Source organism: Propithecus coquereli, unplaced genomic scaffold (genome assembly GCF_000956105.1).
Source record: "Propithecus coquereli isolate 6110/MARCELLA unplaced genomic scaffold, Pcoq_1.0 Scaffold213, whole genome shotgun sequence".
In the NCBI taxonomy this organism is placed as follows: domain Eukaryota; kingdom Metazoa; phylum Chordata; class Mammalia; order Primates; family Indriidae; genus Propithecus; species Propithecus coquereli.
The window spans coordinates 1,562,426-1,589,631 of NW_012146412.1; the positions used below are offsets into that span (position 1 = coordinate 1,562,426).

The 27,206-nt window shown below is 34.5% G+C and overlaps 1 protein-coding gene across 2 annotated transcripts in view; it reads right to left on the reverse strand.

The window, feature by feature from the left end:
* The window catches only part of KLHL5 (kelch-like family member 5), a 52,885-nt gene extending 25,913 nt beyond the window's left edge, over window positions 1-26,972 (reverse strand). The window contains exons 1-5 of one of the 2 annotated variants that reach the window (XM_012644516.1): window positions 26,175-26,972; window positions 12,294-12,476; window positions 9,277-9,413; window positions 8,504-8,700; window positions 4,030-4,242 (exon numbers count right to left, since the gene is read on the reverse strand). In XM_012644516.1, the coding sequence (XP_012499970.1) occupies window positions 4,030-4,242; window positions 8,504-8,700; window positions 9,277-9,413; window positions 12,294-12,476; window positions 26,175-26,695 (1,251 nt within the window). In that variant the 5' untranslated portion in view covers window positions 26,696-26,972. The remainder of the gene's footprint in view (window positions 1-4,029; window positions 4,243-8,503; window positions 8,701-9,276; window positions 9,414-12,293; window positions 12,477-26,174) is intronic. The other variant, XM_012644517.1, reaches the window with a different exon arrangement.
* Between the last annotated feature and the right edge of the window lie 234 nt (window positions 26,973-27,206).

A 27,206-nucleotide genomic window follows, 5' to 3' on the forward strand; every position in this document is an offset into this window, starting at 1 on the left:
ATAAAAATAATAGAAGAAAATATAAAGCCATTAATCTAGAGATCAGATTAATCAAATGCAAGGTAAAAGATATCATTCAGAAAATTATTCAGAAAGCAATGAGAGAGAACCACAAAATATATTCTGCATTTTTGATGAATACTAAATGCCTTCTCTGCCATAAGAAAATAGCAAATTATTAAAATGCAAGCCTTTAGAATACAGGAGAAACATTTCTATTTTGTGCATCTTTATTTTCACTCCCATACTTGTTCACTATATGACTATTTCTCTAAATTGTTCCCTCAAACACAAACAGGATGTGAATTATTTATGAACTCTACAGACTTTCAAAAAAATGTTTTGGTATCAAAAATTTGTAAACTAAAAGAATGCTAAGGGTAAATACTGACTTATTTGTATTTCTGGCTTTTAGTAGAAAACAATAGAGCACTGAGAACTGAGAGCAGAATAGTGGAGACCAAGATACTTGTAAATTTAAGCTAACATTGGGACTATTGAACAATTTAGATGTCCAGATCTTTTAAATAATGTGTATATGTCCTAGTATTTCTGTTCACTTTGTTTAAAATTTGATCAAGTTGAAAGTTTGGAATGTCTTCAGAGTAAAATAATATGACCATGAACACTTGTCTTCTGGATTATTCAGAGTTAAACAAAAAAACCACACTGAAATGAACATTTGGTAGAGGATTACAATTACATGCATTATTTCCTAGGCCATTTTAAGGATCTACTGTTGGAGACATTATGATAATAAAATTATTATATGTAAGTTGAACCCCTTCTAGCTGGGCTAAGTAGAATGTTTCATATTAACAGAGTAGGCGAAAGCCTCATTTAGTTGGTATCACTGAGAAAGGAACTATTTGACAAAGTAAATTCTCCAGGTAACTAGACCTAACCCCAATTTTAAAAATATTGGTCATTTACTGTCTAATGATAGGCATTAGACAATTTAATAATTGTTACATTTTCCTACCTTAAAAAATAAAACATGCAGAATACAATCCAACATTTTCTTGATGATTTTAGTGTCTACTTCAAAACTTTCTTACTTGATAACTCTAATTCTGCAATCTTGTCCTTCACTTTTACCAAAGGAAAAAAAAAAACAAAACACTGCCAGTATCTCTAAATGTCACAATACTGCAACATAGTTTTAATATCACCATAGTAAAAAGAGTGTGGCTAAGAGAGGTGAAGTAGTTAAATCATACAGGGCAATGTGGCTTCCCTCACCACTACTCATTGTGGAGCAGTTGTTTTCAAACTTGAGGATGCATCAAAGCCACTGGAGGGCTTATTAAAACACAGTTTGGTAGACCCCACCCCCAGAGTTTAACATTCAGTTGGTGTGATGTGAGGCCCAGTAATCTGCATTTCAAACAAGTTCCCAGGTAGTGCTGGTTCCATACTGTTGGGGTTCATACTTGAGAATCACTGGGCTAATCCACTGGATTTTCCCTACTTATTTGTCTTCTCTATAGCATCTGAGCAAGTTAAAACTTCCTCCTTTTTGAAGTTGGAATCAATTTTTAATAGCGTTATTTAGCCAGGTTTGGAGACAACCGCTAAATATCAGTGTTTCCAGGGGTTCCAGCACTAGCACTCTTGAGTTATCCTTGGCCAGTGCCATTCTCTTGCCTTTGGCTTCAACAACCTAAATAAGTAGTTTTCAAAGTTTCTTCTTAGACTCTAAGAAGATTAAAGGTGCCAAGAAACTTTGGGAACATGATTGTCCCACTTCCTCACCCCCTAAATTAGCTCTATATCCTATATTCCTTGTCTCAATTGACAGCACCTTCATTAACCTAGTTGCATGAATCAGAATCATTCTGGACCCCCCCACTTTTTTGGTACCCCTCACCATTCGGTCAGTCATTAAGTTGCATCAATTTTACCTCCCAAATAGCTCGTAAGCCTAGTACTTTCTGTCAACCTCCACTGCCAGAGAGTGCCTAATTCACTTGTCTGAGTTCCAAAAGTCTTCCTAATGGGTTTCTAGTTTTGAACCCTCCAATCTGTTCTCCACAATGCAGTCATAGTAATCTTTCCAAAACAAATTTATAATTATGTCATTCTCTCTTAAAAATCCTTCGGTGCTTCCTCACTGCTTTTAGGATAAAATCCAAACTCCTTGACATGACTAGAGGTTCTTCATGCTCTGGTCCTGTGCCCTTTCCAGCCTCATCTCTTACCCCTGCCTGCTTTTATTTCTGCACTCTAGCTATGCAAACTATCTTCAAATTCCAGAACAATATGTTCACTCTTGACTCCATAACCAGGTACAATCTCCTCTGTCTCCTGTGTATCGTGCCCCCTCTTTTGGATGGCTACTTCACAACACAGAGCAAGTGACACTTCAGGAAGTTCTCCCTGCTTCCCTGCCACCAGTTTGGGTGGGCTACTCCTATTATTTTCATAATGCGTTCATCTATCTGTCACAGACTTCATTATAACCAATGATTTATTTTTCAATCTATTTCTTCCTCTAATACCTCCCCCCAACAATCTTACACATAGTACATTCTAGAGGCAGAATGGTTTAGTGGAAAAGGCACAGAACTGTACTTGAGTTCAAGTCCCACCTCTGCCTCTCATTAGCTCTACGATGTTAGCCAAGGAGCAAAGCCAAATAAAACTACAGTGCAGAAGGAGAGGAATTTATGTAATTACTTTGTGACTTTGAACATACGGTTTTACTTTTCTGGTCTGTCACTTCATTTGTACAACAGGTGTTGGACTAAATGATCTCCAAAGTGCCTTTCGACTCTAAGAATTTACGGCTATAAATATCAGCAGCATCCTGGATAACAGAAATTTTACAGGTCTGTGAGCATCATGCAGATATAAATATTTGAAGCTGCAGAATTACAGTAAATTGTCAGGTTACTTAATTGCATGGATTCTTTTCAAAGTCTAATAAGATTTTTCAGATTTCATTTTATTTCCTCTAGAAAGAATAAAAAAAACTGCTAAGTAGCAGTAAAAATATAACTCCCTTCTTTAAATCTGATTTCAAGAGAAACTTTTTATTATGTTATTCTTCCTGAATTGTAATCAATTCATGTGGTTTCACTCCTGTGTATTCATACAATAGTCTACCTCTGAAGAGGGAATTCTTACAAAGCATCACCATTGATTATTGTCTCTGTAAGGCAGAGAGCAAACAGTAACTTATGCTCACAACTGCGAGAAATAATACATTATGCTCAAGATAAATACAAATAATACTTATGGCTCTTTAAATAAGAAAAGAAAAGAAAGTCTAACCTTGAACAGTAACAGCTGATTCTTTCTCTGCTTTCAAGGCCTCTTTCTCCATTTAAGGCCTTGAAATAGGCAGCAAAGTATGCAGGGGAAATTTTTTGTATATTTCAGTGAAAATTGTAAAAAGGGGAAACTATGTATGTAAATGCATTATGACTGATTGCCTTGAATGTACCAACTAGATATCTTTTAATTCTTAATTAATGGTAATAATAATGATATTATTTGTAGCATATTTTATTTTATAGAACATGTTTCTGAGCCTCATAATAATTCTGTGAGATAGTCAGGGAGGATATTATGAAGAAACTGAGGTGTGTGAATATGCCAAGTAACAGAGTTTTAAAATGTCAGAATTGGAATATTATCATACTAATCTATATATCACCAGAATCTAGTATTTAGTGGATATTTAATAAACATGTGGCAAACGAATTAATCTAAATTTTCTGGTTCCTAGATTCCAGTGTTTTCCTTTTATTAGCAGTTTTACTAATTTTCCTCCAATTGGTAGGATAGGTTTATAGCTGAGTCAAATAAAATTATTAACCCCAAACTAAGAATGTTACTTAATTGATACAATGTAGGTATCCAGACTTTCTGGATTGAAAACATAAGCAGGGCTTCGTTACTTTACTATCTTTTCACCTACGCATTTCATAGGAATATATGTAGGAATATATATAGGCAAAGGAATATTCAAAGGAATATATATAGGCAAAGAAAAAAACCTATAAAAAAATAACTATTAACTACCTGTGGTGCAAGAAGAGGTAGCCTAATATAAGCCAAAAGTTTACTGAGATCTTTCCGTCTCTGTTCCAAATCGTGACGGACCCAAGTAAGAAGTGCATTCAATATTGTCTCCTCATTAGGAATGTTCATGTCATCACTGGCCAAGAGCTTTGCAATTTCGCTGGCTGGTAATAATACAAATTCCTGGTTTCTGATTACTTCCATAAAATGCTCCTAGAGGGAAGAAATAGCAGATAAACAATATTGTTTCTTCTGGCCATCACAGTTTATTTAAAAGAAACTAATGGTTTTTTGTATTAGATGCCAAAACATAATTTATATTTAAGACCTTAGAATGTATTTCCACCTGCTGGGAAAGAAACGCAGCAGAAAAAACATTTAAACTGCAATTATGTTGATAAACATATATAAGTAGAATTAAGGTGTTGTATCACTGATTACATTTTTAAAACGGACCTGAGACATTTAGGTACCATTCTGCCTAAGCAAGAAAACAGTGTTAGCAAGTCTTTTGAAGGAAGATAGAAAAAAATGAATTAGACACTAAGATGTCTGATACTCTATCATCAGAAGTTAGTTTGGATTTGTGGTTGCTCAAGAATTTGGCCAACAGTGGAGCCAAATGCCTGGATGAACTTGAAGTTATTTCTATTACCCAGAAATGCGCTCCAGGCTGGCTAGATTTCCCAAGACCACTCTAGACCACAGAAGTCTTCCCAGACCCTGCCCAGAGAAAGTATTGGTCCTCAGGGCTATCTTAGAACCAAATTGGCCTTTGAGACTATTATAATGTTATTTATAAGACCATCCAGAATTTTAGGTCCATTTTGAAATCTGTAATCTCTTCTAATTTGATTTCTTTATGTAATCTCTTCTAATTTGATTTCTTTACAAAGTTCTTTTGGTCTCATAGGAAAAAGAACCAAAGCAAAGTGCTGACCTAGAATGTACTGGGACCAGAACCTTACACTGAAGATGACTCGGTCCTGGACTCACGCTAGAATCAAGCTCTCTATAATTTGAAATGGGAGCTAGAAATGCCTTTGGGTGTGAGGTGACCTTTATAAGGTATTACACGAAATAATCTGGAAAGAATGAAAGTATACTCTCCGATTTGAATGGTCACAAATCTTAATGTATGGATAGTTGACATAGTTATAACACAAATGCAAATGGTAGACATATTGTCCCTTAATGTTTTTCTTATCCTTCCTAAAGTACTGTCACTGTCTCAGCATGCAGAGTTGTAGTAATGTGGCTAAGGCTGTTTAAATTAGGGCTGGAGATAAGGACTATCCATAACTATCCTCCATATTAGAATGAGAATTACATTTTCTATATAGCCTGTGGTAACCTGAGTGAGATACTGATCTAAAATATATCTTGGGTTGACATTCCTTTCAGCAGAAATTCTTAAGAGGAAAACCATTCATGAATAATTAACTAAATTCAATTGCTTCAATTTATCATGATTTGTTAAAAGATGCCCAAATGAGTCTATTTTAAATGACTGATTATCATTTTCAGAAACATATTTTAATAAAACCTCAGTGCTGGAATGGCTTTAAGCAAACTGTTCTACTCAATTGTATACTTATATTATAAAATGATTTGGTAACACATAGCAAGAACCATAAAAATGTTGAAACTCTCAACCCAGTTATCCTACTTGTAATTTAAACCTTAATAAATAATTCATAAGCAGAACACAAAACTGAATACCCAACAATGCTTCTCTGTATTATTATTTATAATGGTAAAAAGTGGGAAATATCCTAAATGTTCAGCTATAGGGAATGTGTATTAAAAAGGCATTAAAAACTTCAAGGAAAAAGATCACACAGCTACATGGAAAGATATTTATTATACAATGTTAGGTGAGACTCTGAAGAAACCAAAATAATATACATTTCTAATTATTTAAAGGTATAGTATATAGTATAATCAACATAGTTATACAATACTAGTGCAACTATTGCTATACTTTCGAATGGTATTAATTGCATTTCATTAGTAAGAAAAGGACTGTTATATAAATATTCGTTTGACAAGTTATTTGTTGATATATTTGAGAACAATGCACATTCCACTCTAGTATAATTTATATTAAGTGAAAATTGAGTTTTCAACAATTTATGGAATACTACCCAACTCAAGATTCAACACAAAGTGTTTTTCAAAAATATTAATTTGGTTTTGAAGCAGCTAATTTAGCAGAATTCAATGTTTTTATAAGTTTTCTAGATTGAGAAACAATTTTAAAGTTTGAAATTAAGTGTTTATATTTGTTTCATAAATTGATAATGGCATTAAATAGTTATAATGATATAACCAGTGTTTTTAGAGGCTAAACATCTTGCTCCAGGTCATGTTCAGTGGCAGTTAGAATGAGAAAAAAGGTCTCCAGATTCCACAATCCTGAGAAGGAACTCATCCTTTCCTACTCGGATGCATGCAGGATGGGTGAACACTCCCAGCACATGCGCCATTTACTGACTGACCTCGCTGGTGTGGCACTATGCTTACTTCATATTTTACTACCATTCTGTGATACAAACAATTATCATGCTACCAAACACTTGCTAGCATTGTGCCCTTTCCCCCTTTGAAATAGTTTTTAAGCAAATGAAGTTACTGAGGGATTTATTTAAATTGAAGATTGAATTTTGCTATACATTCTCATTCAGTTCCCATAGCAACAATTCAAATCAGATAATCTGCCTCTAAATTACTTATTGTTATTAGAATTCAATTTCATGTCTCTGTTAAAACTGAATAACATAAAACAATGGCCTTGAGAAAAAAAAACCTACCCCAACTAATTGGCTATGAAAATAGGCTTAAAAACATCTAACTAATTTAAATTTAATTTATGTGTAAGCCATAAAGCGGCAAATTGTGCCTCTACTGTAAACAACATGAGTGACCTAAATGCATACGAATGTTTTCACGTGAATAAAACATCTTCCTGGGAAAAAGATATTACTCAAATTATGAACTTAATTATGAAAGAAAAAATATTTATTTTATTAATATTTATTTATATTCATCTTGTTCCAAAAATATTTGAAACTGCAGGTATGAGGTTAAAATGAGAAATCTATAAAGAATGATAAAGACTGAGAAGGGAAAACCTTTCAATGGACTTAATTTTCAAAATGTTGACCTAGTACCATGCTAGATCTGTATATTTTTGTTCTGTTGCACAATCTCTTATTTTTTCAGTTGAGGCCCTAGGACGATCATAAACAAGAAACACTCCTGAAAGTGATTACACCACAGGGAGAAAACCAATCATAAAGGGTGTGGTTTCATGAGTGCTTTTGTTCCTTCACATAAACTGTTCCTTCACAAACTACTGTGTTGAATGAAGTAAATCTATACAATGATGATGATGACAATGAGATGATATTCATTGACTAGGTATATGACGTGCCAATCACTGTTCTGAGTGTTAAATTTCTATTAATTCACTTACTCCTCATATCAAGCTTACGAAGTAGGTGGAATTAATCTTACCAATAGTTTGTAAATACCTATGTTTACGACTTTTCTAAATCTCCATTTCTCTAATGAAAGATTCCTACAGCACCATCAATCTCTTCATATCCCAACAAACTCAATGGAAGGATGGAGGAAAGGGTAGATCAAATAACATTTCCTAAAAGTTGATAAAATCAGTAATATGGATATCTGTACATGTATGTGAATGTTCACATTCTTTCTTCTCTTAGAGACCATATTATCTTAGTTTAAGCATTTAAAACAACAGTCTTTAATCACTGTCCATAATGTGGCAACATGCTCATTCCTTAAAAATCCACATACTCTCCCTTCCCCACACCCCTCAACTATTAAAACCATGAAGGCTGGTCCAAACAATAAGCCCTCAATATGCCCTTATTTTCTTGCTATCCTAGACCAATCTGTATTCCACTGTCCTTCAGGCTACTGGATCAGAACCTCCTCTATCATCTATCTTGAGTACATAATTTGCTACAATTAATAACATCATTCAACATGGCTACAAATACTTCTTACATATGATCAGATTTATCCTTAATAAAAAGTCTCCCATTCAACCTCTACCAATATGCTACAACCACTGTCACCAATTTCCATCAGTGAATATGTGAACAATTCTGAAATTTATCCATGTGCTATAAGGCAAAATGTTTGGAGAAGTCATGCTTTAAAAAGCAGCAGATCTGAAAATCTCAAATGGAACAGTTCTGGGCCACTGTTCCGCTTCCTAATGACTGTAATAACTTAGGACTTGACTCACATATCCAGGAGAAGTACTACTTGGTGTTTTTGCCTCGTAACTCAATGAAAATATGACACACTAGACAGTGAACTTGAACCTCAAGACATGCGGCAGAGCCATGGGAAAACGGCAACATGAAGATAAGCCTGCAACAATGAGGAATAAGGCAGAGAGGAGATGCCTTCCTGCTTTTCAAATAATACATACCATAGTGTAATTGTGAGCCACTTTATGCAAATCTGTACAACCTTGGGCGTCAGCAAAAGAACGGATTCCCAGACAGTTGGATGGGTGAAGCTGTTTCATCAAAAACTTACAGCATGCTTCTACAACCTGCGAAAGCTGAAGAAGGCAAGCTGTAGATAACAGGCACTCAATATTATCTTCTTTTAATTCAAGGCGGCCTTCATGAGAAGAAGAAATTCCATTAGCTATGGGAACTACATTAACCCTATTTTATAAAATAACTGATGTTAACAGTAATATTTCTAAATAAGAGCTCATTACATGTATTACAGACCTAGATGGTTTAAGATATTCAAATAAGAAAAACAAGTATTAAATGTGGAAAAAATTTATTATCTCTTTGCAATCTCTACTAAAAAAAACTATGATAAAAACTAAAATAAAAAACTATAAAATAATGGCTTATTTTCAGAATTTTAAAATGATGCATTAATTAGTAATTTACATGTACTATATACCTGTATAATTTTCAAATTTTAAATGTAAAATTTTGACATTACATAATTCATCTAATTATTAATATTTTAAAATATTATTCAACAGCTTTATTATGATCATTTTAAAGGTTTTATTTGATATGGAGATTTTAACCTGTACAGGTATTGCCAGAGGTAGTGATAACAACAGCAGAATTAACTGTTAGCTATGGCATGATTTACCAGAAGCAGAAATCTGAAATCTAATAATATAATATAAATCTAAGAGGTTTTAATTTGCATTTTCAGGCTTATTACCTGTATACGCATACTGAATCAAGGACCATAATGAATTCGGTTCTACACCTTCCATTTTTATTTCTTCTTGTCTTGCTTCTCTGACATCATTAGTAAACATGGCAGCAAAATAATCTGACACAGACGAGAGCACCAATCTGAGAACACATTAGAAAAAAGAATCAACGACCACATTAAAGTTCATGTTCATTAATAAATGCTGCTGTTTCTTCTTTTTTTTTAAATTTATTACCCATGGAAAGTGCATGGTACTGGAAGTGCATCTTAAGTTTGACAAATTGCTTTATGGTCTACTTCTTTCCTTTGAATAATAAATTACCATTCCTGAAAATTTTCTGCTGAGGTAAATGGTTTACCTGCTCGCTATTCAAATATTGCTTTATAACATCCAGAAAACAAGCTACAAGCCCATAGCATTAAATCAACTATATACAAAAAGGAAAAAATGTAAAGGTTATTTTCTGTTTATCATTTTTGAAAATAACCTATTTTTTAAAAATTTAATCATAGGAGTAGTAAATATATGAGACACATTTGAAAATTGTTTCAGCAAGTTATTTTTAACTTTTATGATAATTTTAATATTATTTTTGTATTTTTTTATGTATTTGTTACAACACTCTAAAACTACAATATTTTGTTATAATATGTATTAGCTATGTCTCTTCAGATTTTTGATAGTCACATAAAAATAAAGTTATAAATATATATATTTGAAACATGCATGTTTTCACTTGATAATGTCTTGAAGATATTTCCATGTCAGCATACTTATATACACTTTATTCATTTTTTTAAAGAAATAAAAATTATAATGCAGATAACAACTGAAGCTCCCTTTGTGTCCTTCTCTAGTTCCGTTCTCCTCCCTTCCTAGGAATAGCACTGCTGAGTCATAAGATTTGCCAAATTGCTCTCCAAAGTCCTGTACCAATTTAGACCCCCACAATAGTGTCAGATGTTAAAATTTTGGGCCATCTGCAGTGTTAAATAGTATCTCATTGTTTTAATTTTTGTTCATCTGATTGCTAGTGAAGTTTTTCAAATGTTTATTGGCCATTCAGATTCCTTCTTCAGAGAATTGTCTATTTATTCATTCATTCATGTATTCATTCACTGAACAAATAGTGACATGTGCCCAGTAAGTACTGGCACTGTTCCAGATACTTGAGGTACATCAGGGTACAAAATGGACAAAAGACCCCTTCTCTCATGGAGTTTTACATTTAGAGGGTAGGGAAGACAAAGAGTGAACAGTAGAAGTAAATTCTATAGTAAATAAAAGGTGGTAAGTCCTATGCAGAAAAAAGTAGGGTAAAGGCAAATGGGGAAAGGACGGTGAGTTTAAACAGGTTGTCTCTTTGGAAGGTGACATTTGGGCAAAGATTTGAAGGAGATGCAGGATTTGGTCATGCAGGTATCTGGGAATAGCTTTCGGGCAGGAGTAGCTGGTGCAGAAGTCTAAATGCAAGGGCAGCATGCCTGGCACATGTAAGGAACTACAAGAGGGAGTGGGTGGCTTGTGCACAGTGAGCAAGGAGAGCTGTTCTGTTCTCTTAGGACAGAACGTCAGGACAGAATGCCAGGCTGGATCGTACCGGCCACTGCATATACTTTGGCTTTCGCACACAGTGACACAGGGCGTCAATGGAAGATTTGATCAGAGGAGCGACTGAATCTGAGTTCCTTTTTAAAGGATCACTTAGGTCTCTGTGTTAAAAACAGAATGTAGGGGAAAGAGTAGATGCAGGGAGACCAGTTAGGAGGCTTTTGCATTAGTAATCTAAGAGAGATGGTGATGGCAGGTAAGGTAATCAGTTAAGTTTTGGCAATACAGAATTTGAGATGCCTCTATGAAATTCAGGTTGAAATCTTTTCTTCTTCTTTTTTTTTTTTGAGACAGAGTCTCACTCTCTTGCTCTGGCTAGAGTGAGTGCCGTGGCATCAGCCTAGCTCACAGCAACCTCAAACTCCTGGGCTCAAGCGATCCTTCTGCCTCAGCCTCCCAAGTAGCTGGGACTACAGGCATGCGCCACCATGCCCGGCTTATTTTTTCTATATATTTTTAGTTGTCCGATTAATTTCTATTTTTAGTGGAGACAGGGTCTCGCTCTTGCTCAGGCTGGTCTTGAGCTCCTGAGCTCAAATGATCCTCCCACCTCGGCCTTTCAGAGTGTTAGGATTACAGGCTTGAGCCACTGAAATATCTTTTGTAACAAACCTAGGCTCATAACATGGACTTTGGGTCACAGTATATAGCAGTATCTCAATAAATGTATGCTAATTGAGTCATTGAAAATAGTAATATCAAGCCCATTCTTCCTAATGATTTTACTCACACTTTGGAGGGTTTAAAAAAAAAACAAACAAAAAAAACCTTTGGGATGAGTGTTAATTAGTTTTGAAGGGCATGAAAAAACCTTTGAGAATCATAGTGGTGATTAACAATGAACAATTGAATATACAATTCTTAGAAGAAAATGAATTATTCTTTATTAAGAAGCTCTTTTCTTTTTCTTACTTCAAGAAATAATACATCATTTGTGACAAAGGCTTTTTTCCCCCAACACTGCTTTTTATACTTCCTGGAGATCAGCAAACAGAAGTTGGGATAGATGTGGCTATTTCAAAATTCTTAAGACTTTTTGCTACTCCATTTCACCAGCTTTTTTGCTTCAACATACCCACAAGCTCTAATTTCCATTGAGTTTATTTAAAGTATTTAACAGGTAGAACATGGTATGAAAGCTGCTTGTAGTAGCTAAAATCTATACCAAACAATACTGATTTATCTGAGGCTGAGGTGTTTTGTTTTTGTGCTTCTACAGAGGGAAAATTGCCCTTTTAAGTTAATTTAATGTGTAATAATTTCATATACACTGTTTTTCTGGTGGAAATGCCATGAAATATACCCCTTCCCCAAAACATAATAGACAACTGCAGTAAGTTACCTCAACGCACGTAGCTAAATTATCAAAGAACTATTCCACACATACAGAGATGTTGAAAACAGCTACCTGTGAGCTGGAATTCTGCGATCACCAGCAACTAAAATTACATCACACAACTGTTTATGTCTCAAATAGTTTTCCATTTTTTTAAATGTTTGCTCGGCATGATTAAGGGCTTGGAAAAATTCATCTGATGAACATGGCTCCATAGTATGGCAGGATGATAATGTCTGGCTACTATTGGAAGTCCTGAAAAGAAAGAAAACATACATTTGAATTATCCCTATCACTTTAAAAAGATCTTTCCTACTAAGTCCTATTAAAGCCTTCAAATGTAATAGAAGAAATCAATGCTACCAAATCAATATTTATGTTTAACATTCATCATTTTTGTCTTTTAAAACCAATGATGGCTCAAGTCATATGTGAACACTGCAAGTGAATGTAACTTCTGTTAGTTAATAGCTACACATACTCTTTGTAGTACCTGTTTTTCTCTGTTAAACCCAACAACTCTGCTGAAAAAGAGCCAAGCTATATTCATATTGATAACCATATCTCCTAACATTATATTTAAGAGCATAAGAGATCATTCTATGAGTAAAAAGGGAAGGGTTTGGTGTAATTCTTGATGGGATGGGGTATATGTTGTTTCATTCTATTTTCATCTTTGAAGGTAGGAAGGCAATTAAACTACTTTAGAGATATACATCCAAGCCATCATTTACTTAAAAAATGGCCTACGTTCCATAGCTCATTTGCAAAATAGACTGTCATAAAAAGTGTTATAAATAATTTTTTTAATTCTCTGGCCAGTTCTCAAAAGTCTAGGTAACCTGTAACTTTTATTACAGGTTAAAGCAACTTAATAGCCTACTCCAGGTATCTAAAAAATTACTGGAAATTCCCAACTTATAATATGAAGTGTATGAGTTCTGTTTTCATCTGATTTACTGACGGAAATTGTGAAAAAGTAAAAAGGTTAGTACTAAGAATGAAGTCCTGAGTCCACACCCCTCCCCACCTCCAACCCCAAATCACCTCTCCAGGATCACTTAAATCAAGTCATCAACATCCATTGGTTATGCAATTAAATACAAAACCACTGACTGTGCCATAATTTAGTTCTCATTTGTCATCACATCTTCTTTTAAGGATATTGTGATTCTGACAAATGCTTGTTCAATCAAGCCTCACTATATTTTAAGAGAATCTTCTTAATATAACTATCTAATAACCTTATCAAAAAAGAAAAGGTCATTGGATCTCTTAAAGTAAAGGCATTTGATATTAAGGAGATTAAGTGCCTTGCCAAGAGTCATAGAGGCTGTTCATGGCAGAGACAGGGCTATCGTAGAGACTGCCGTGTGTTTACCAAAACCCCTTCTCCTTCTCCCCTGAGAATATAGCTAGACTACATTTCCCAGCTACTCTTGCAATTAGCTGTTGTCTTATGATGGAATGTGACATCACACAGTTCACCTTAAAGTGGCTAAGAACAGGTATGGCTTTCCCACACTCTCTTTCCCCATCTACAGGTTGAATGGAGAAGACTGAGGACTCAGATGAAGAAAGAAGTAAAATACATAAAAGATCACTCAAGCAAGAACATTCACATGGAACTGAAATTTATCTGTTTTATTCCTACTTCAATCTTCCCAGTCCTATGCATTTTCAGTGTCATAGAAATATGGGCACTAAGTAAATGCTCTTGGAAAATAATTGTCAATAATGACAACAGAAGTGAATGGATGTGTTGTACACTATGAATATTATTGGTGTAATGACTTGGAGAACTCAGTATAATATACTTAACTTCACATTTAAGGTCATTATTATAAAAATGTATTGAGTAATCTGTAATTTTATATGTTATTTATATAAATAAATGAGAATTCAAAACTATTTTAAAATCTAGGTGAAAGTATAACATAAGCCAAAAACTAATGGTGACAAAAACATTTTTCAATAAAATGAAGTTTTACACTGTCAGAATACTGACAAATGATTATAAGAACATTAGTGATCTAGGGATGAGAGAAAATTACAGTATCTAATTTTTATAAGCCATAAAGTCTTTCAAAGCACAAGGTAAGGTAAATAAATCAAATACTTCTTTCTTAGGGTTCCTATATTTTGCATCACATTTTAAAATTACCTTTCATACTACTTCATATTAAATTATCATTAATGACTAAATAGTAAGTTAACTGAATGTTTCTTGAGTGATTGCCATCATCTAAACATAAATGCTAATCCATGTTAAATTGATTTTACATTGTTATTACAGGTGACTTGTGATGTTGGTATAAGCCCAATAGGTAGGCCACCTCTTTTCCTGTCAAGAACTTTCAGGGTACTTTGGTTCAGATCATAAAACAAATCAGGGTAACCTAGGAAGCATTTCGGGGCCTCATTCCCTGAGACTGATTCACTAGATCTGAGATGAGGCTTGAACATCGTGTTTTTTAAATAATTTTTATTTTTACCACTCTACAATAGATACATGTAACAGAATTCAACTTGTGCACCCTAAATCTATTAAAATTTTTTAAAAAGGAAAAAGTTATTTTTAACTGACAAATAATAATTGTATATATTTAGAGGGTACAATGTGATGTTTTGGTACCTGTATACATTGTGGACTACCCAAATCAGGCTAATTAGCATATCTATCACCTCAAATATTTCTCATTTCTCATTTAAAACTCTCTTTTAGCTATTTTGAAATATCCATTATTAACTACAGACACTGTGCAATAGTACACTAAGACTTACTCCTCCTGCGTAACTGCACCTACTGACCTACATCTGTCTGTCCACCCCCACCTCCAGTCTTTGGTAAGCACCATTCTACTTTCTACTTCAAAGAGTGTGACTTTTTTTCAGATTTCGAATACAGTATAAGTGAGATCATACTGTTGAGCACTGTATTTTTTAAAAGCCCTAGATGTGATCCTAACATGCATCACAGGCTGAAGACCACAGGTATATACTTCAGTCAAGAGATAGATATATTACAAAAATGAGCATGTGATGAACTTATAGTTCAAAACACTGACTTACACAATAAATACTTCATTTCAAATATATGTAAACTGAACTTCCTTGAATACTTTAAATGAACTATTAGAACTCAATGGAATATCTGTTATTTTCAAAATGAGCATAAAAGTAAAACATCAAAATTGTTTAAACAGCTAGGCATAGTGGCTCATGCCTGTAATCCCGGTACTTTGGGAGGTTGAAGCAGAAGGATCACGAGGCCAGGAGTTTGAGACCAGCCTGGGCAACATAGCAAGCCCTCTCTAACAAAAAAAAAAAAATTTGTTTATATGGTCATCCCTAGGTATCCTCAAGGGATTGGTTCCAGGATCCCTGTGGATACCAAAATCCATGGATGTTCAAGTCCCTTATATAAAATGGCATAGTACAGTATTTGCATATAACCTATACAAGTCCTCCCACATACTTTAAATCTTTAGATTATTTATAAGACCTAATACAATGTAAATGCTATGTAAATAGCTGTTATACTATATTGATTTTTATTTGTATTTTTTATTATATTGTTATTTGTTATTTATTTTTCAAATATTTTTGATCCCCAGTTGGTTGAATCTGCAGATATGGAAGGCCTACTGTATGCATATACATTAACAAAAAATGCTTCTAAAATAACATTTGAAACTTCTTTATTTGCTTTCAGGTCTTCAACTGCCATCACATGTTAAATGAACATGTTATTTTAATGTGACAATTAATTCACTGAGATTTCTGGGTAATCACTTCTACTGTTCCTTATGAATGATCAAAAGAAGTGCACAAGCTTCTGATTGGTATCCTACTGAAAAGTATGGCCATCATTCACAAAGCAGCATGAAAGAGGAAGGAACAGCACTACTCAATAGACTTGAAGAGCTGCAAAGCCTTCTACCAATTCTTGTTTTTCTTTTTGTTTTAAACCCTAGGCACACTGTACATACAATGAATTTACCTTAAAGCAAAAGAATTTACTGTACATCCATACAACTATAGGACCTTAGGCATTGAAGCAATCATATACAGAGTTTTTATGTCTAGAAGGTATCTATCCAGTAATTTAACTCAACTTCATTTTGCAGATGAGAAAATTTGAGACCCCAAATGACCAAACTGACCAACAAAGTGACACATAGGCAGCTGGTTGGAAAGCCAGGATCAGAAGGTACTCAGACTTGGTAAAATCATCCACAAATGGGGATTCTTGTTCATCTTTACACTAAGGCATCAGTGAGCACAAGGACTAAGGGTATGAAGGGAGAGTGATGGTAGAATGTGAATGATAATCCAATAGGAAAAAAACAACATTAGAATTAAGGATCTCAGACCAAAGCCCACTGCTGGGTGACTGCTACTTAGCTAGGTATAAGAGAGCAAGAGTTTCTTAGGTTTCCATGGGACAGAGATCCCTGACTAATTAAACTGCTTTTAATACTCTAGCTCTGTGTAACTGACAATATTAATACTTCCTTACTCTTTCTTTTCCTATTACTTGCTTTAGTTTGGAGGACTGAATTGGAGAGGTATTGGTGAGTGAAGTTTCCAGAGCTGTGCTTTCCAATACAGTAGCCACTAACCCCATGAGACTATTTTAATTAAATGAAATTTAAAATTCAGTTCTTCAGTTGGACTAGTCATATTTCAAATGTTCTGTATTTCAAATGTTCTATATTAGTTGGACTAGTGCAGAAAATTCTATTACACACAGTGCTGGTCCAGACCTGGGTTCAACCCTACAGACCTGGGTTCAACTCCCACTCTGCCACTCACTGTGTATCACTCTGGACAAGTTATTTAACTTTTCTAAGCCTTACCTTCTTCAACAGCAAAACAAGAATAAGTAATGCATAGTATTTCCATTTAGGGGAATCTCTCAAGGGAGGATTATTAAATGAAATAATGTGTACACAGCTCTAGCACAGAGAAAGTGCACAATCAAGGTAAGCTACTGTTAGTAGAACCTGCCTTTCAGTGGCCAATGGGAAGGCCTGCAATCTCAGCCTTTTGTTTTTATACAATGTTATTTGATTTTTTTTTAAATGACTCCCAGCATTATTAATTTTTACAACTAAATTTCATATTTCCCATTTAAAATATCCTTTAGTAAACCCAGTAGACATCCTAACCAATACAAGCAACTGGGAATAGGCCATTTCTAAAGCATTTAAAATATATTTCTCTCTGATTTCTGCTTGATCTTTTACTTAATAGCAGAGGAAATACATCTAACACCTCTGCTTAGTTTTATTTATATATTATTAAAATAGCAAATCCTATCTCAAAGAATTACATGAGATCATTCAAATCTTTTGTAATAGTCTCACTGTAATGAACTATACATTGCTGAATATTCCCAGGCTACAGGGAAACATTTAATTTGTAGCTCATGTATCTCTTTGCAGCAGGCAATGAATCTGTAAGTCAGAAAAATACCTAAACATAGAAAAAACAGGCGAGTATCATATAGAATCAAGTCACTGACTATTTACAGGGTAACTGCTAATATGCAGCATTGCACCAGTTAGAAACTGTGGGGAAGCTAAGAAAGAAGATTCCACAGTGAAGGGATTTGGCATTTGGAGAGTCAAGTTTCATAACTAGAAAAAATAGAATAGCAATACTGTTTAACCCTGTGATTCCCTAGATTTCACACACTTGCTTACGTGTGTGTGTTCACACAATATGCACCATGACCAATATACTTTTTTATTATTAACTACTTAACATTTCTTTACTTTTATCACCAGAATTTGCAGTAGGGTTTCTCAATGGAGTAATTTCAAAACAAGTTTTTAAAATTACTTCACAAGAATTATACTCTATATATGATTTTGAGTAGGAAAAAAGCTGCTTTGGAACTCTAAATGGTCTCTTTGGCTCACTCTTTAGGTAAGTGATTTACTCCTAGCCCCCTGTGTCATAGCTTGTCGCATTCAAAATTCATGCCTTTGCAAAAGTGCAATTACTGTATCATGAATCTTTTGGCATCTTTTACATATATTCAAACCACAAATTGCTTAGCTTAGCCTAGCAGTCTCTAAATTTTTTGATGCATACCCTTTTCAGTATGATTTTAAGCATGTGCCCAAATATACAGATATTTATTACTTTATGACAGATAAACAGATACCATTGTACAATTATTTATATAAAATACAAAAATAGAGATTTAAAAGATAGAATATAAATAAAAGTTCTAATATATATGTTTTTAATCATTACTCCAATCAATCATCTTGTGCACATCCAATTGGAGTACAATTGCTATTGCAACATAGAGAAGGGAGAGATTAGTAAGGGCCAGTGTTTGGAAAGGCAACAAGTAGCAGGTGAGATTTGAAATATGTTTTGGAGTTTAGATGGGTGAGGAAGGAGTTAGAGTTGTCCCCTTTAAGGAGGTGGTCCTCTTTAAGGAGAGGGCAAGGCAACTGTACGAAGAGAAATGTTAAGAGTTAAGGAAAAAGGATATCTTCACCCCTCCTCTTTGCAAGACAAATATATTTTGATTTGGGAATGTATAGTTTTTTCCCTGGCATAGGGACCAGAGTATCTGTGATGAAGAGAGTCAAATGCTGTGTATAAGAATTGAATTACTTAAATAATAACCAGTGTGAAGGGAAGGGCCAATGGGCACTCTTATACAATGCTGGTGAGAATTAGAAATCTTCCTGAAATGACTTTGAGAATACAAATCAAAAACCCTAAAAATGTGTACATCCTTGGGATTTTGTCCAGAGGAAATAATCATCTATATGTATAGAGCTCCAGCTACAGGGACGATTTATCACAGATTGCTTGTAGTATGAAAATACCAGAAACTATCTAAATTTTTTAAAAATAGAATATTGGTTAAAGAAATATTTATGGAAGAATAGTACAGCCATTTGAAAAAATATAGGAGAATATTTAATGACATGGAAAGCTGACCTTGTTTTTGTCTAGCTAGGATTCCCTCTTATGGTACCAGAACCCATCTCCACCTTTTGGGAAGCCACACATTCTCCACCTCAGCCCACAGGGGTTGGACAGAGTTAAGCAAGCAACTGAGGCCTGGTCGATAACAGAATCGTATCTCCTGGCAATTACCATTGGTTTGGGTGCACACACATCCTAACAAGGCCAATCAGAGTCAATTTCATTTTGTTTGTTGGCACTTTGGAAAAGAGTCACTTTCTTTCCATTGAGCTTGCTAAGCTGATAAAATGGAAACTAGGAGCTGCTAATGGCTTTTGCTACCCCACTGAGAGTCTACCTTCTACCTGAGATAATGCCATCACAAAGTAAAACAGAATTTAGAAAGGGAGAAAAATAGATTATTGCTATTACTGGAGTATCTAGATCCAACCATGTCTAAAGCTAGGCTCTATCCTTGGACTTTTTATTTACTTATCTGAACCAAAAATTTCCAGTTTTTGCTTAAGTCAGTTTGATTTAGGGCTTCTGTCCTTTGCAACCAAAAGAGTCCTAATTTTAAAATTTATATTAGGATAAAAAAGCAGGCTACAAAAAGTATGTACAATAAGATTGAGATTTTTATTTTAAAAACACATATTATTATACATGTATAGGAAATATACCAGAAGAGCACTCCCCAAATTAACAGTCATTGTTTTAGCATGGCTGGGTAATTAGTGATTTTTATTTTCCCATTTTTGTTTATCTCTATTTTCTGGTGGCTCTATGATAAAAAATATATTATGTAATATGGAAAAAACTCATTTAAAAAATGAGATCCAAAGAATGCTAAAGAGTTCTAGTCAGCTGTCACTACTTCTTGCAAACCTGTGGATTGTGACCCCAAAACCATTCTTTACTTCTCCCACAGTAAATGAGTTTTAGCTGGAGACATGTCTACCCAGGTAGAGACTACATTTCTGAGCCTCTCTTATAACTCACTGTGCCCATGTGACTAAGTTTTCACCAATGGAATATGAGCAGAACTGATACAGGCAACTTGTGTCACTTGTTTAACATCCTCCCTTTCCTCTCTTTGGTCCTTCCCACAGGTTGGAATGCAGAGGTAGAGCTGAGTGACTACACCATGCAGAAAGGACAACACCCCACTGGATGGAGAAACAAGGTAAGGAACCTGGGTCTCTGAAAGAACTTGTGAAGCAGAGCTACCTATATGCCCAGGGCCATTTGCCCACCTGTCAGGTGATAGAGAAATAAACTTTGATCGTATTTGATCACTGTGTTTCTGAATCTCTCTGTGATCAAACTGATACGCTAATATCATCTTAGTCTATGCCCTATTAATGTACTTCCTAAAGTTAAACAAATTATATAGCTATGTCTATATGGTGTGTGCACATGCCATTGTTTTCATGCCTAATACTTTTGATTCTAAAAACTTAAAACCTCACTAATTCAGTTCCAAGTGGAATACAAGTAAAATAAAATGTGAGCAATAAGTGGCATAAAGATAGGCTCTTCTGCTTTAAAAATTTGGAATTAAAAAGGCCAATTGTGCAACTATAGTGCCTTATCTATCCTTTTCATAAGCTGACTCTTCAGCTTTCCCAGCAGTTCTGGCAACTATTATGATTTCAATAAATTCCCATTCTGTTTAAATCATCCAGTCAATTTCAGTTGCTTAGGCCCAGCGCAGTGGCTCACACCTGTAATCCTAGCACTTTGGGAGGCCGAGGCAGGAGGATCACTTGAGGTCAGGAATTTGAGAACAGCCTGAGCAAGAGCCAGACCCCATCTCTACTAATAGAAAAAAAAATTAGCTGAGCATGGTGGCACTCGTCTGTAGTCCCAGCTACTCAGGATACTGAGGCAGGATCACTTGAGCCCAGGAATTTGAGATTGCTGTGAGGGAGGCTGATGCCATGGCACTCAAGCCTGGGCAACAGAGCGTGACTCTGTCTCAAAAAAAAAAAAAAAAAAATTGAGTTGCTTAAAACTAAGAACTGTGATTGATACAGCATACAGATAGGCTTCAGAGGGTTCATGAACTCCTTGAACTGTATACGAGATACTTTTCACACACACACACACACACACACACACACACACACACACAAAAACACACAGAGTGTTTTCTGGGGAGAGGTTACATAGTTTTATCAAGGGAGTCCATGATATAATGTGGGCATATAAGTTTGAGGGGGGACAGTGAAATATATCCTTCAAAGATACAAGTACATTATAGCTGAACTTCTTTGTCACTTCTGGAAACAATTTTTTTAATGTGGAAATGCAGAGGATTTTAATTTAAAAGTGAACCAGAATTAATAGACTAGATCAAACAATGAGATCTAGAGACAATATAAAGAAGCCAAGAAAAAGAAGACTGCCCTTGAGGAAATGTGATGTTAGTAAGATAACAACCCCTTGCTGGAAGAGGAGGAGGATCTTTGCCTTCAGGATGAGTTGAAGAGTAGCCAACTGACCCAGGAATAAAAGAGTTCAGGATATCTGCAGCCGGAACACAGAGTATCAAGCAACCAGTGAGATGGGTCAGAAGACTGTGGATAAGCAGTTGCAGCTGGGTTAAGAGATCATACTTGTACCCCAGCCAGGCTTGGCATTCTCAAGAACCAGGAGAGGAGAATTAACTGGGCAAAGAAGGTGAAGCTGCTTAGAATCAATAATTAGCTATATGTAAATCCAGTTGAACTCGGTCATTAAATAAATAGTCACAGAGAACTGCCTACTCAAATGTAGGCAGTACAGTACAGTGTTTCCTTAAGAGCATGAAATCTATATCTTAATTGTTTGGGTTCAAAACACAGCTATTTCCAAGTGATCATGGTCAATATCAACAGTGATAAGTCAGGTTAATAGTATGTACCTTTGAGACGAAGTGATGAAAATGTCACTTTATGTTTGTGGTATTCCTCCCCAAAACCCATAACCTAGGTCTAATTATGAGAAAAATAACAGACAAATCACAACTGAGTAAGACATTCTGCCTGACCAGTACTCCCAAAACTGCCAAGGTCATCAAAAACAAGGGAAGTCTGAGAAACCTGTCACAACCAAGAGGAGCCTAAGGAGACATGATGACTTAATGTAATGTGGTATCTTGGATAACATCCTGGAACAGAAAAAGGGCATTAGGTAAGAAACTAAGGAAATCTGAATAAAGTATAGGCTTTAATTAACAATAATGTATCAGCATTGGTTCATTAATAGTAATCAATGCACCACATTAATGTAAGATATAAATAATAGGGGAAACTGGCTGTGGCGTATATAATAACTCACTCTACTATCTTTGCAATTTTCCTGTAAATCTAAAACTGTTCTTAAAAAAATTATAGTTTCTCTTTAGAAATGTAGTTATTTTACTTACTAACTTGAGCAAGTTAGTCTTTCTGTACCTCATTTGTCCCATCTGTAAAATTAGAATTAGGTTAGGTTGTAATAGTAGCAACCTAACTCAAAAATCTGTTGTGAAGACTAAATGAATTAATACAGTACAGTGCTTAGAACAGTACCTCACAGTTAGGAAGCACCCAGTGAGTGATAGCTATGATCATTTCTTAATACAGATGCTCCTTGATTTCTGATGGAGTTATATCTGGATAAGCCCGACCTAAGTTGAAAATGCATTTTCAACTTACGATATTTTCAACTCAACAGGGGTTTATCAGGACACAACCCAACTGTAAGTCAAGGAGTACCAAATACACATCACTTTCACATCATTGTAAAGTTGAAATATTGTAAGTGAAACCATCCTAAGTTGGGAATCCTGTATTTGGATTCAGTCTGTATTTGTAAAGTGCAGTAAAATTTTATGGAAAATGACTAAAAAATAGTCCAATGTAGGAAGTATTAAACTCTACCTTTATAAACAAAATTTGAAATAATGGAATTTCCTCATTTAAAAATGTCAAAAATTACATAATTTCAAGGTAGGTAAAAGAAGGGAAGTATAAACTGCATTTATACTATGGTCACAGTGGTGACCACCATATAAACCTTGCTAGCCCTGGTAAGAATTCATCCTGAATTAAGGTCTTAGAAACCTACTGCTCACATAAAAGGTGACAACTCTGTTACTTTAGGTCTAAAATTCCTCATGGTATAAGAAAACAAAGTTTGTATTTTAATACCAAAGTAATGACTTAAATGGCTTTCATGGAGAAAAGGTGGCTAGGCTACAGACCCAAGATCAAAGTTAAAAAGTGGGAAATTCTTAAATCACTAGGTGGGTGGCAGCAGAAATTCCCAGAAGTCTACAGCTCAGGCAGACATCTCTCCATGCTAGAATACAATTGATAAAACACGTTACCAACATATGCTGCATCTTAATTTCTGCTTTAAATTGTCCAGATCCACTGTGGCTGATGTGATTCCGAGTATATAAAACCCTCAGCTGTTTTTTTCTAATAACTCAAATTTTCAGTTTACGTTCTGAGATCTATGTAAATATTATGACTTTCAATAAGAAATTAGTATATCATGTGTATTTTCCCATTATGTCTTTAATATTTTAAAATATCTATAATATGCTCAAAATGTTTACTATATATTTCATTATTTGCAAATGTTACATAAGAACTGTTCCCAAGTTATTATATACAAAATTTTGATGAATGTCAGTGTAACTTCTCTTGACATTAATGGTGATAGGCTCTGATTTGTTTACAGTAGAAGGGCAACCACTTAGAGAAGTCTGACTGCTCACTTAATCAAAAAGCTGAGCGCAAATAAATGTATCCTTATGATAAAGGTCAAAGACTCAGCCAGAGGACTGAAGAAGATGTAAGAATTAGATATATTTAATCTAGAAAAAAATGGAGAAGTAAACATATACACACAAAGGACATTTCTAAAATCTATAATGTTTGTTTCTTTCCTTTTTTGCAATCAGATGTTAAAATTAAAATTTCAAGCCACAAGGAATATTAATGGCTTTGATATATTTCCCCTCATATCTAAAAATCAGATATTTTCTTACAGTGCATTTTATTTTTGAAATAATATTTTAGGAATAGTTTGGTTACTGAAGATGTAAACTGTCAACTCCCATCTTACTTTGATGAGTCTTCTTCATTAGCATTTTTAAAACCATATTTATTTTAGATTTTTAAAAATATTTTATTTTCTATCTCCTATAAACAAAAAATCTCAATTTTATATTCTTTAAGAATGCGTATAGCAATGTCTCAGTCAAAAAAAAAGATATCTTTTTCTTTTATAATGAATATCCCACCAAGATATTTCAGTATGCATATTAAAGAATGGATTAATTTTATTTCAGTAGTGATTATTTACACAAACTACCTTTGTTGTAAGGAGGTAAATTATAGTGACCAATGTGTATATGATCTTTCCAAGATTATACCTGTATCAAAATTTTATGCTCACATTATAATCTCTCCACATAGTAGATATAAGTTAAGAGTTTTGTATGTTAGTTTACTTATGTTGATAAATAAATATTTTATTTGTTCTAATTTTGTTAAAATATTCTTGATATATTGTATTGACTTTCAAATGGAATGATGTTTACTTTTTGTTAAAAAAGTAATGTTAAACCACAAACCTTTTACTATATAAATTATTCTCTTTATGGTAACATGTCTCCAAAGAAAATACAAAACAATGAAACCACATTAGCTCAATTGTTCTCCATATTAAAATTACTAGTAGCTCCTATTCCCTTAAGATAGTGCCAAGTCATGAACTAATGTAAAAATTTTTAAATTAAATACACTATTTACCTATATAAAGATATTCCCCTCTGTCCATTACACAAATGATTACAGATGACTGGTCTGTATTTTTTTTATCATTTCAATACCACAGTTCAGAATTCCATGTTCTGAAGGTTAGAAGAGAAGGTGGTAAATGTCCTCCAGTAAGAGACATTTGAATAAACGAATTCATTTTGTCTCAATCCATATGATGCCTACATCATTAATAACCAACTTACAAGTGTGAAACCTGCACCGAAATTTTAAAAGAAAAAGAATACAGTACTCAAACTAGACAAATGATAAGCTATTTGTGCCTCTAAATATTTAGAAATATTTGCAAGTGAAGATGAATCAGAAAGATGACTTTCATGTTCTAACTTGTTACATAATATGTTATTGTAGTTTAAGCTGATTAATAAAAAAATCCATTTCAAAGACCAAGCCAGGTTCCAAGGATAAAGATTGATAAAGTCATTATGAAATTACCATTTTTAAAATTTTCCTTCTTCTATCTCATTTCCCCTTCTTCTTGCCCCCTCTTTTCACCAGCTGACCACATCTAGCCCCTCTACATTCCCTTAAACTCTCTTGAAACAATGTCTTTCATTTCCCTAAATAGCACAAATTTCAGTGAAAGTGAAGGTAACAGGAATTAGCAGCTGTCATCTTAAAAAGAGACATGTTACTTAGTATTCTCTGTATTAGTCTGGAGAGCTGCAACATAGATAACACAAAGAGAAATAACCACAAGAAAAATATTATTGACAACTAAAATGGTGTCAAAAAATTGGCAACTACAATGTGAATCTCTTTGTAAAATCTTTCATTTTCGTAAAATCAAAAAAATGACTCTATCTGTTATAAACTAAAATGTCACATAAAATTTTATACTATAGAAACGCCTCCCATAGTTTTGCTACGAATACAGAAGGTAAATGAATGAAGGAAACTGCAAGGCAATGATGCGTAAAATTGCCACTATATATTATTTTCGAAGCAGAGTCAGAACTATATATGGAACACAAGGTATTTCAAAATGAATGCTATTGTCCTTGTAATTTTATAGAATATCAGAACATTTTTTAAAATCCTAGCAAAAGTATCACATGTTCATACCAAGATATTACATAGCTGTATATAGGTTGATATACATATATAATCATAGATTTTAAATAATACTAAATTATAACATTATAGAGACTATACCCCACACCCCTTTTCTAACAGTAAGAAAATAATCCACCTGCATGAACTGGAATCAGATTCATTTTCTTCTTCACTAGTGCCATCGTCCACTTCTGGTCTATCCAGCCAATGTGCACCGCCACAGTCTTCTGCTGTAAACTCAAATGCAGGGACTTCAGAGGTGGATGCCATTGGCCAAGAAGGTGAACTCTGAAAATCCAGTTGGCTGGACCTTCGGTAACCAATTGAAGCCAAAGGCAATTGTAGGCTACATGGATCTAAAAACTTTCTCCCACCGTTTGCTCCAGTCTGTCCTCGATTCCAAAATTCTCCCTGCTGGCTGTCAGCTGTAGAATTAGGAGATGATGCTTGATGGCCAAACCACCTCCATCTGATTTTCAAAATCTGTTTCACATCAAACTCTTTACGAGAACCAGACATCCTCAGAGAAACCAAGTGATCGTCTAGGCAACGGGCAAAAAGCACTGCACACAGATTTGTGCATCCAACCAAGACAAGAGAGGTATATGCCCTGCTGTACACAACAAAAAGATTTAAAGGAAAATAAATCACATTCATATATATCTCTACATTTACTTTTATGCCAATATATCAGATTTTAAAGAACAAAGGATAATGAATAAAGATGAAAGAAACACAGTGGAACATTCCGTTCAATCAGAGAAAACTCTCCTCCACCTATCCTGAAGCAGCTAGACCACTTTCCCGGCTTTCCTTTCCCACACTGACCATTAGGTCTCACAAACACTGACAGCATTCATTAAAGTCCTTTCAAATGCAGAACACCACCCCCTTTTCTTAAACCGCAAATGACAGAGACAGAAAGCACTATCCCATAGTGGTATCTCAGTCTCTCCGGCTCAGTACAATTAACTCTTTTATTGCTGAAACAAGAAACGTATGCCAGAGCATTTTCCTTTGTACTTAAAATCCACTTTAAAACTAAAATGTTTCTATTTTTAGACTAAGTTCCTAAATGAGGTTTCACAAAATAAGTTTTTTAAAAAGCATTTTTTAATTAGATGAGTTACAGTGATATTCAGGCTGTGCTGCTTGGATAGGGACTGAG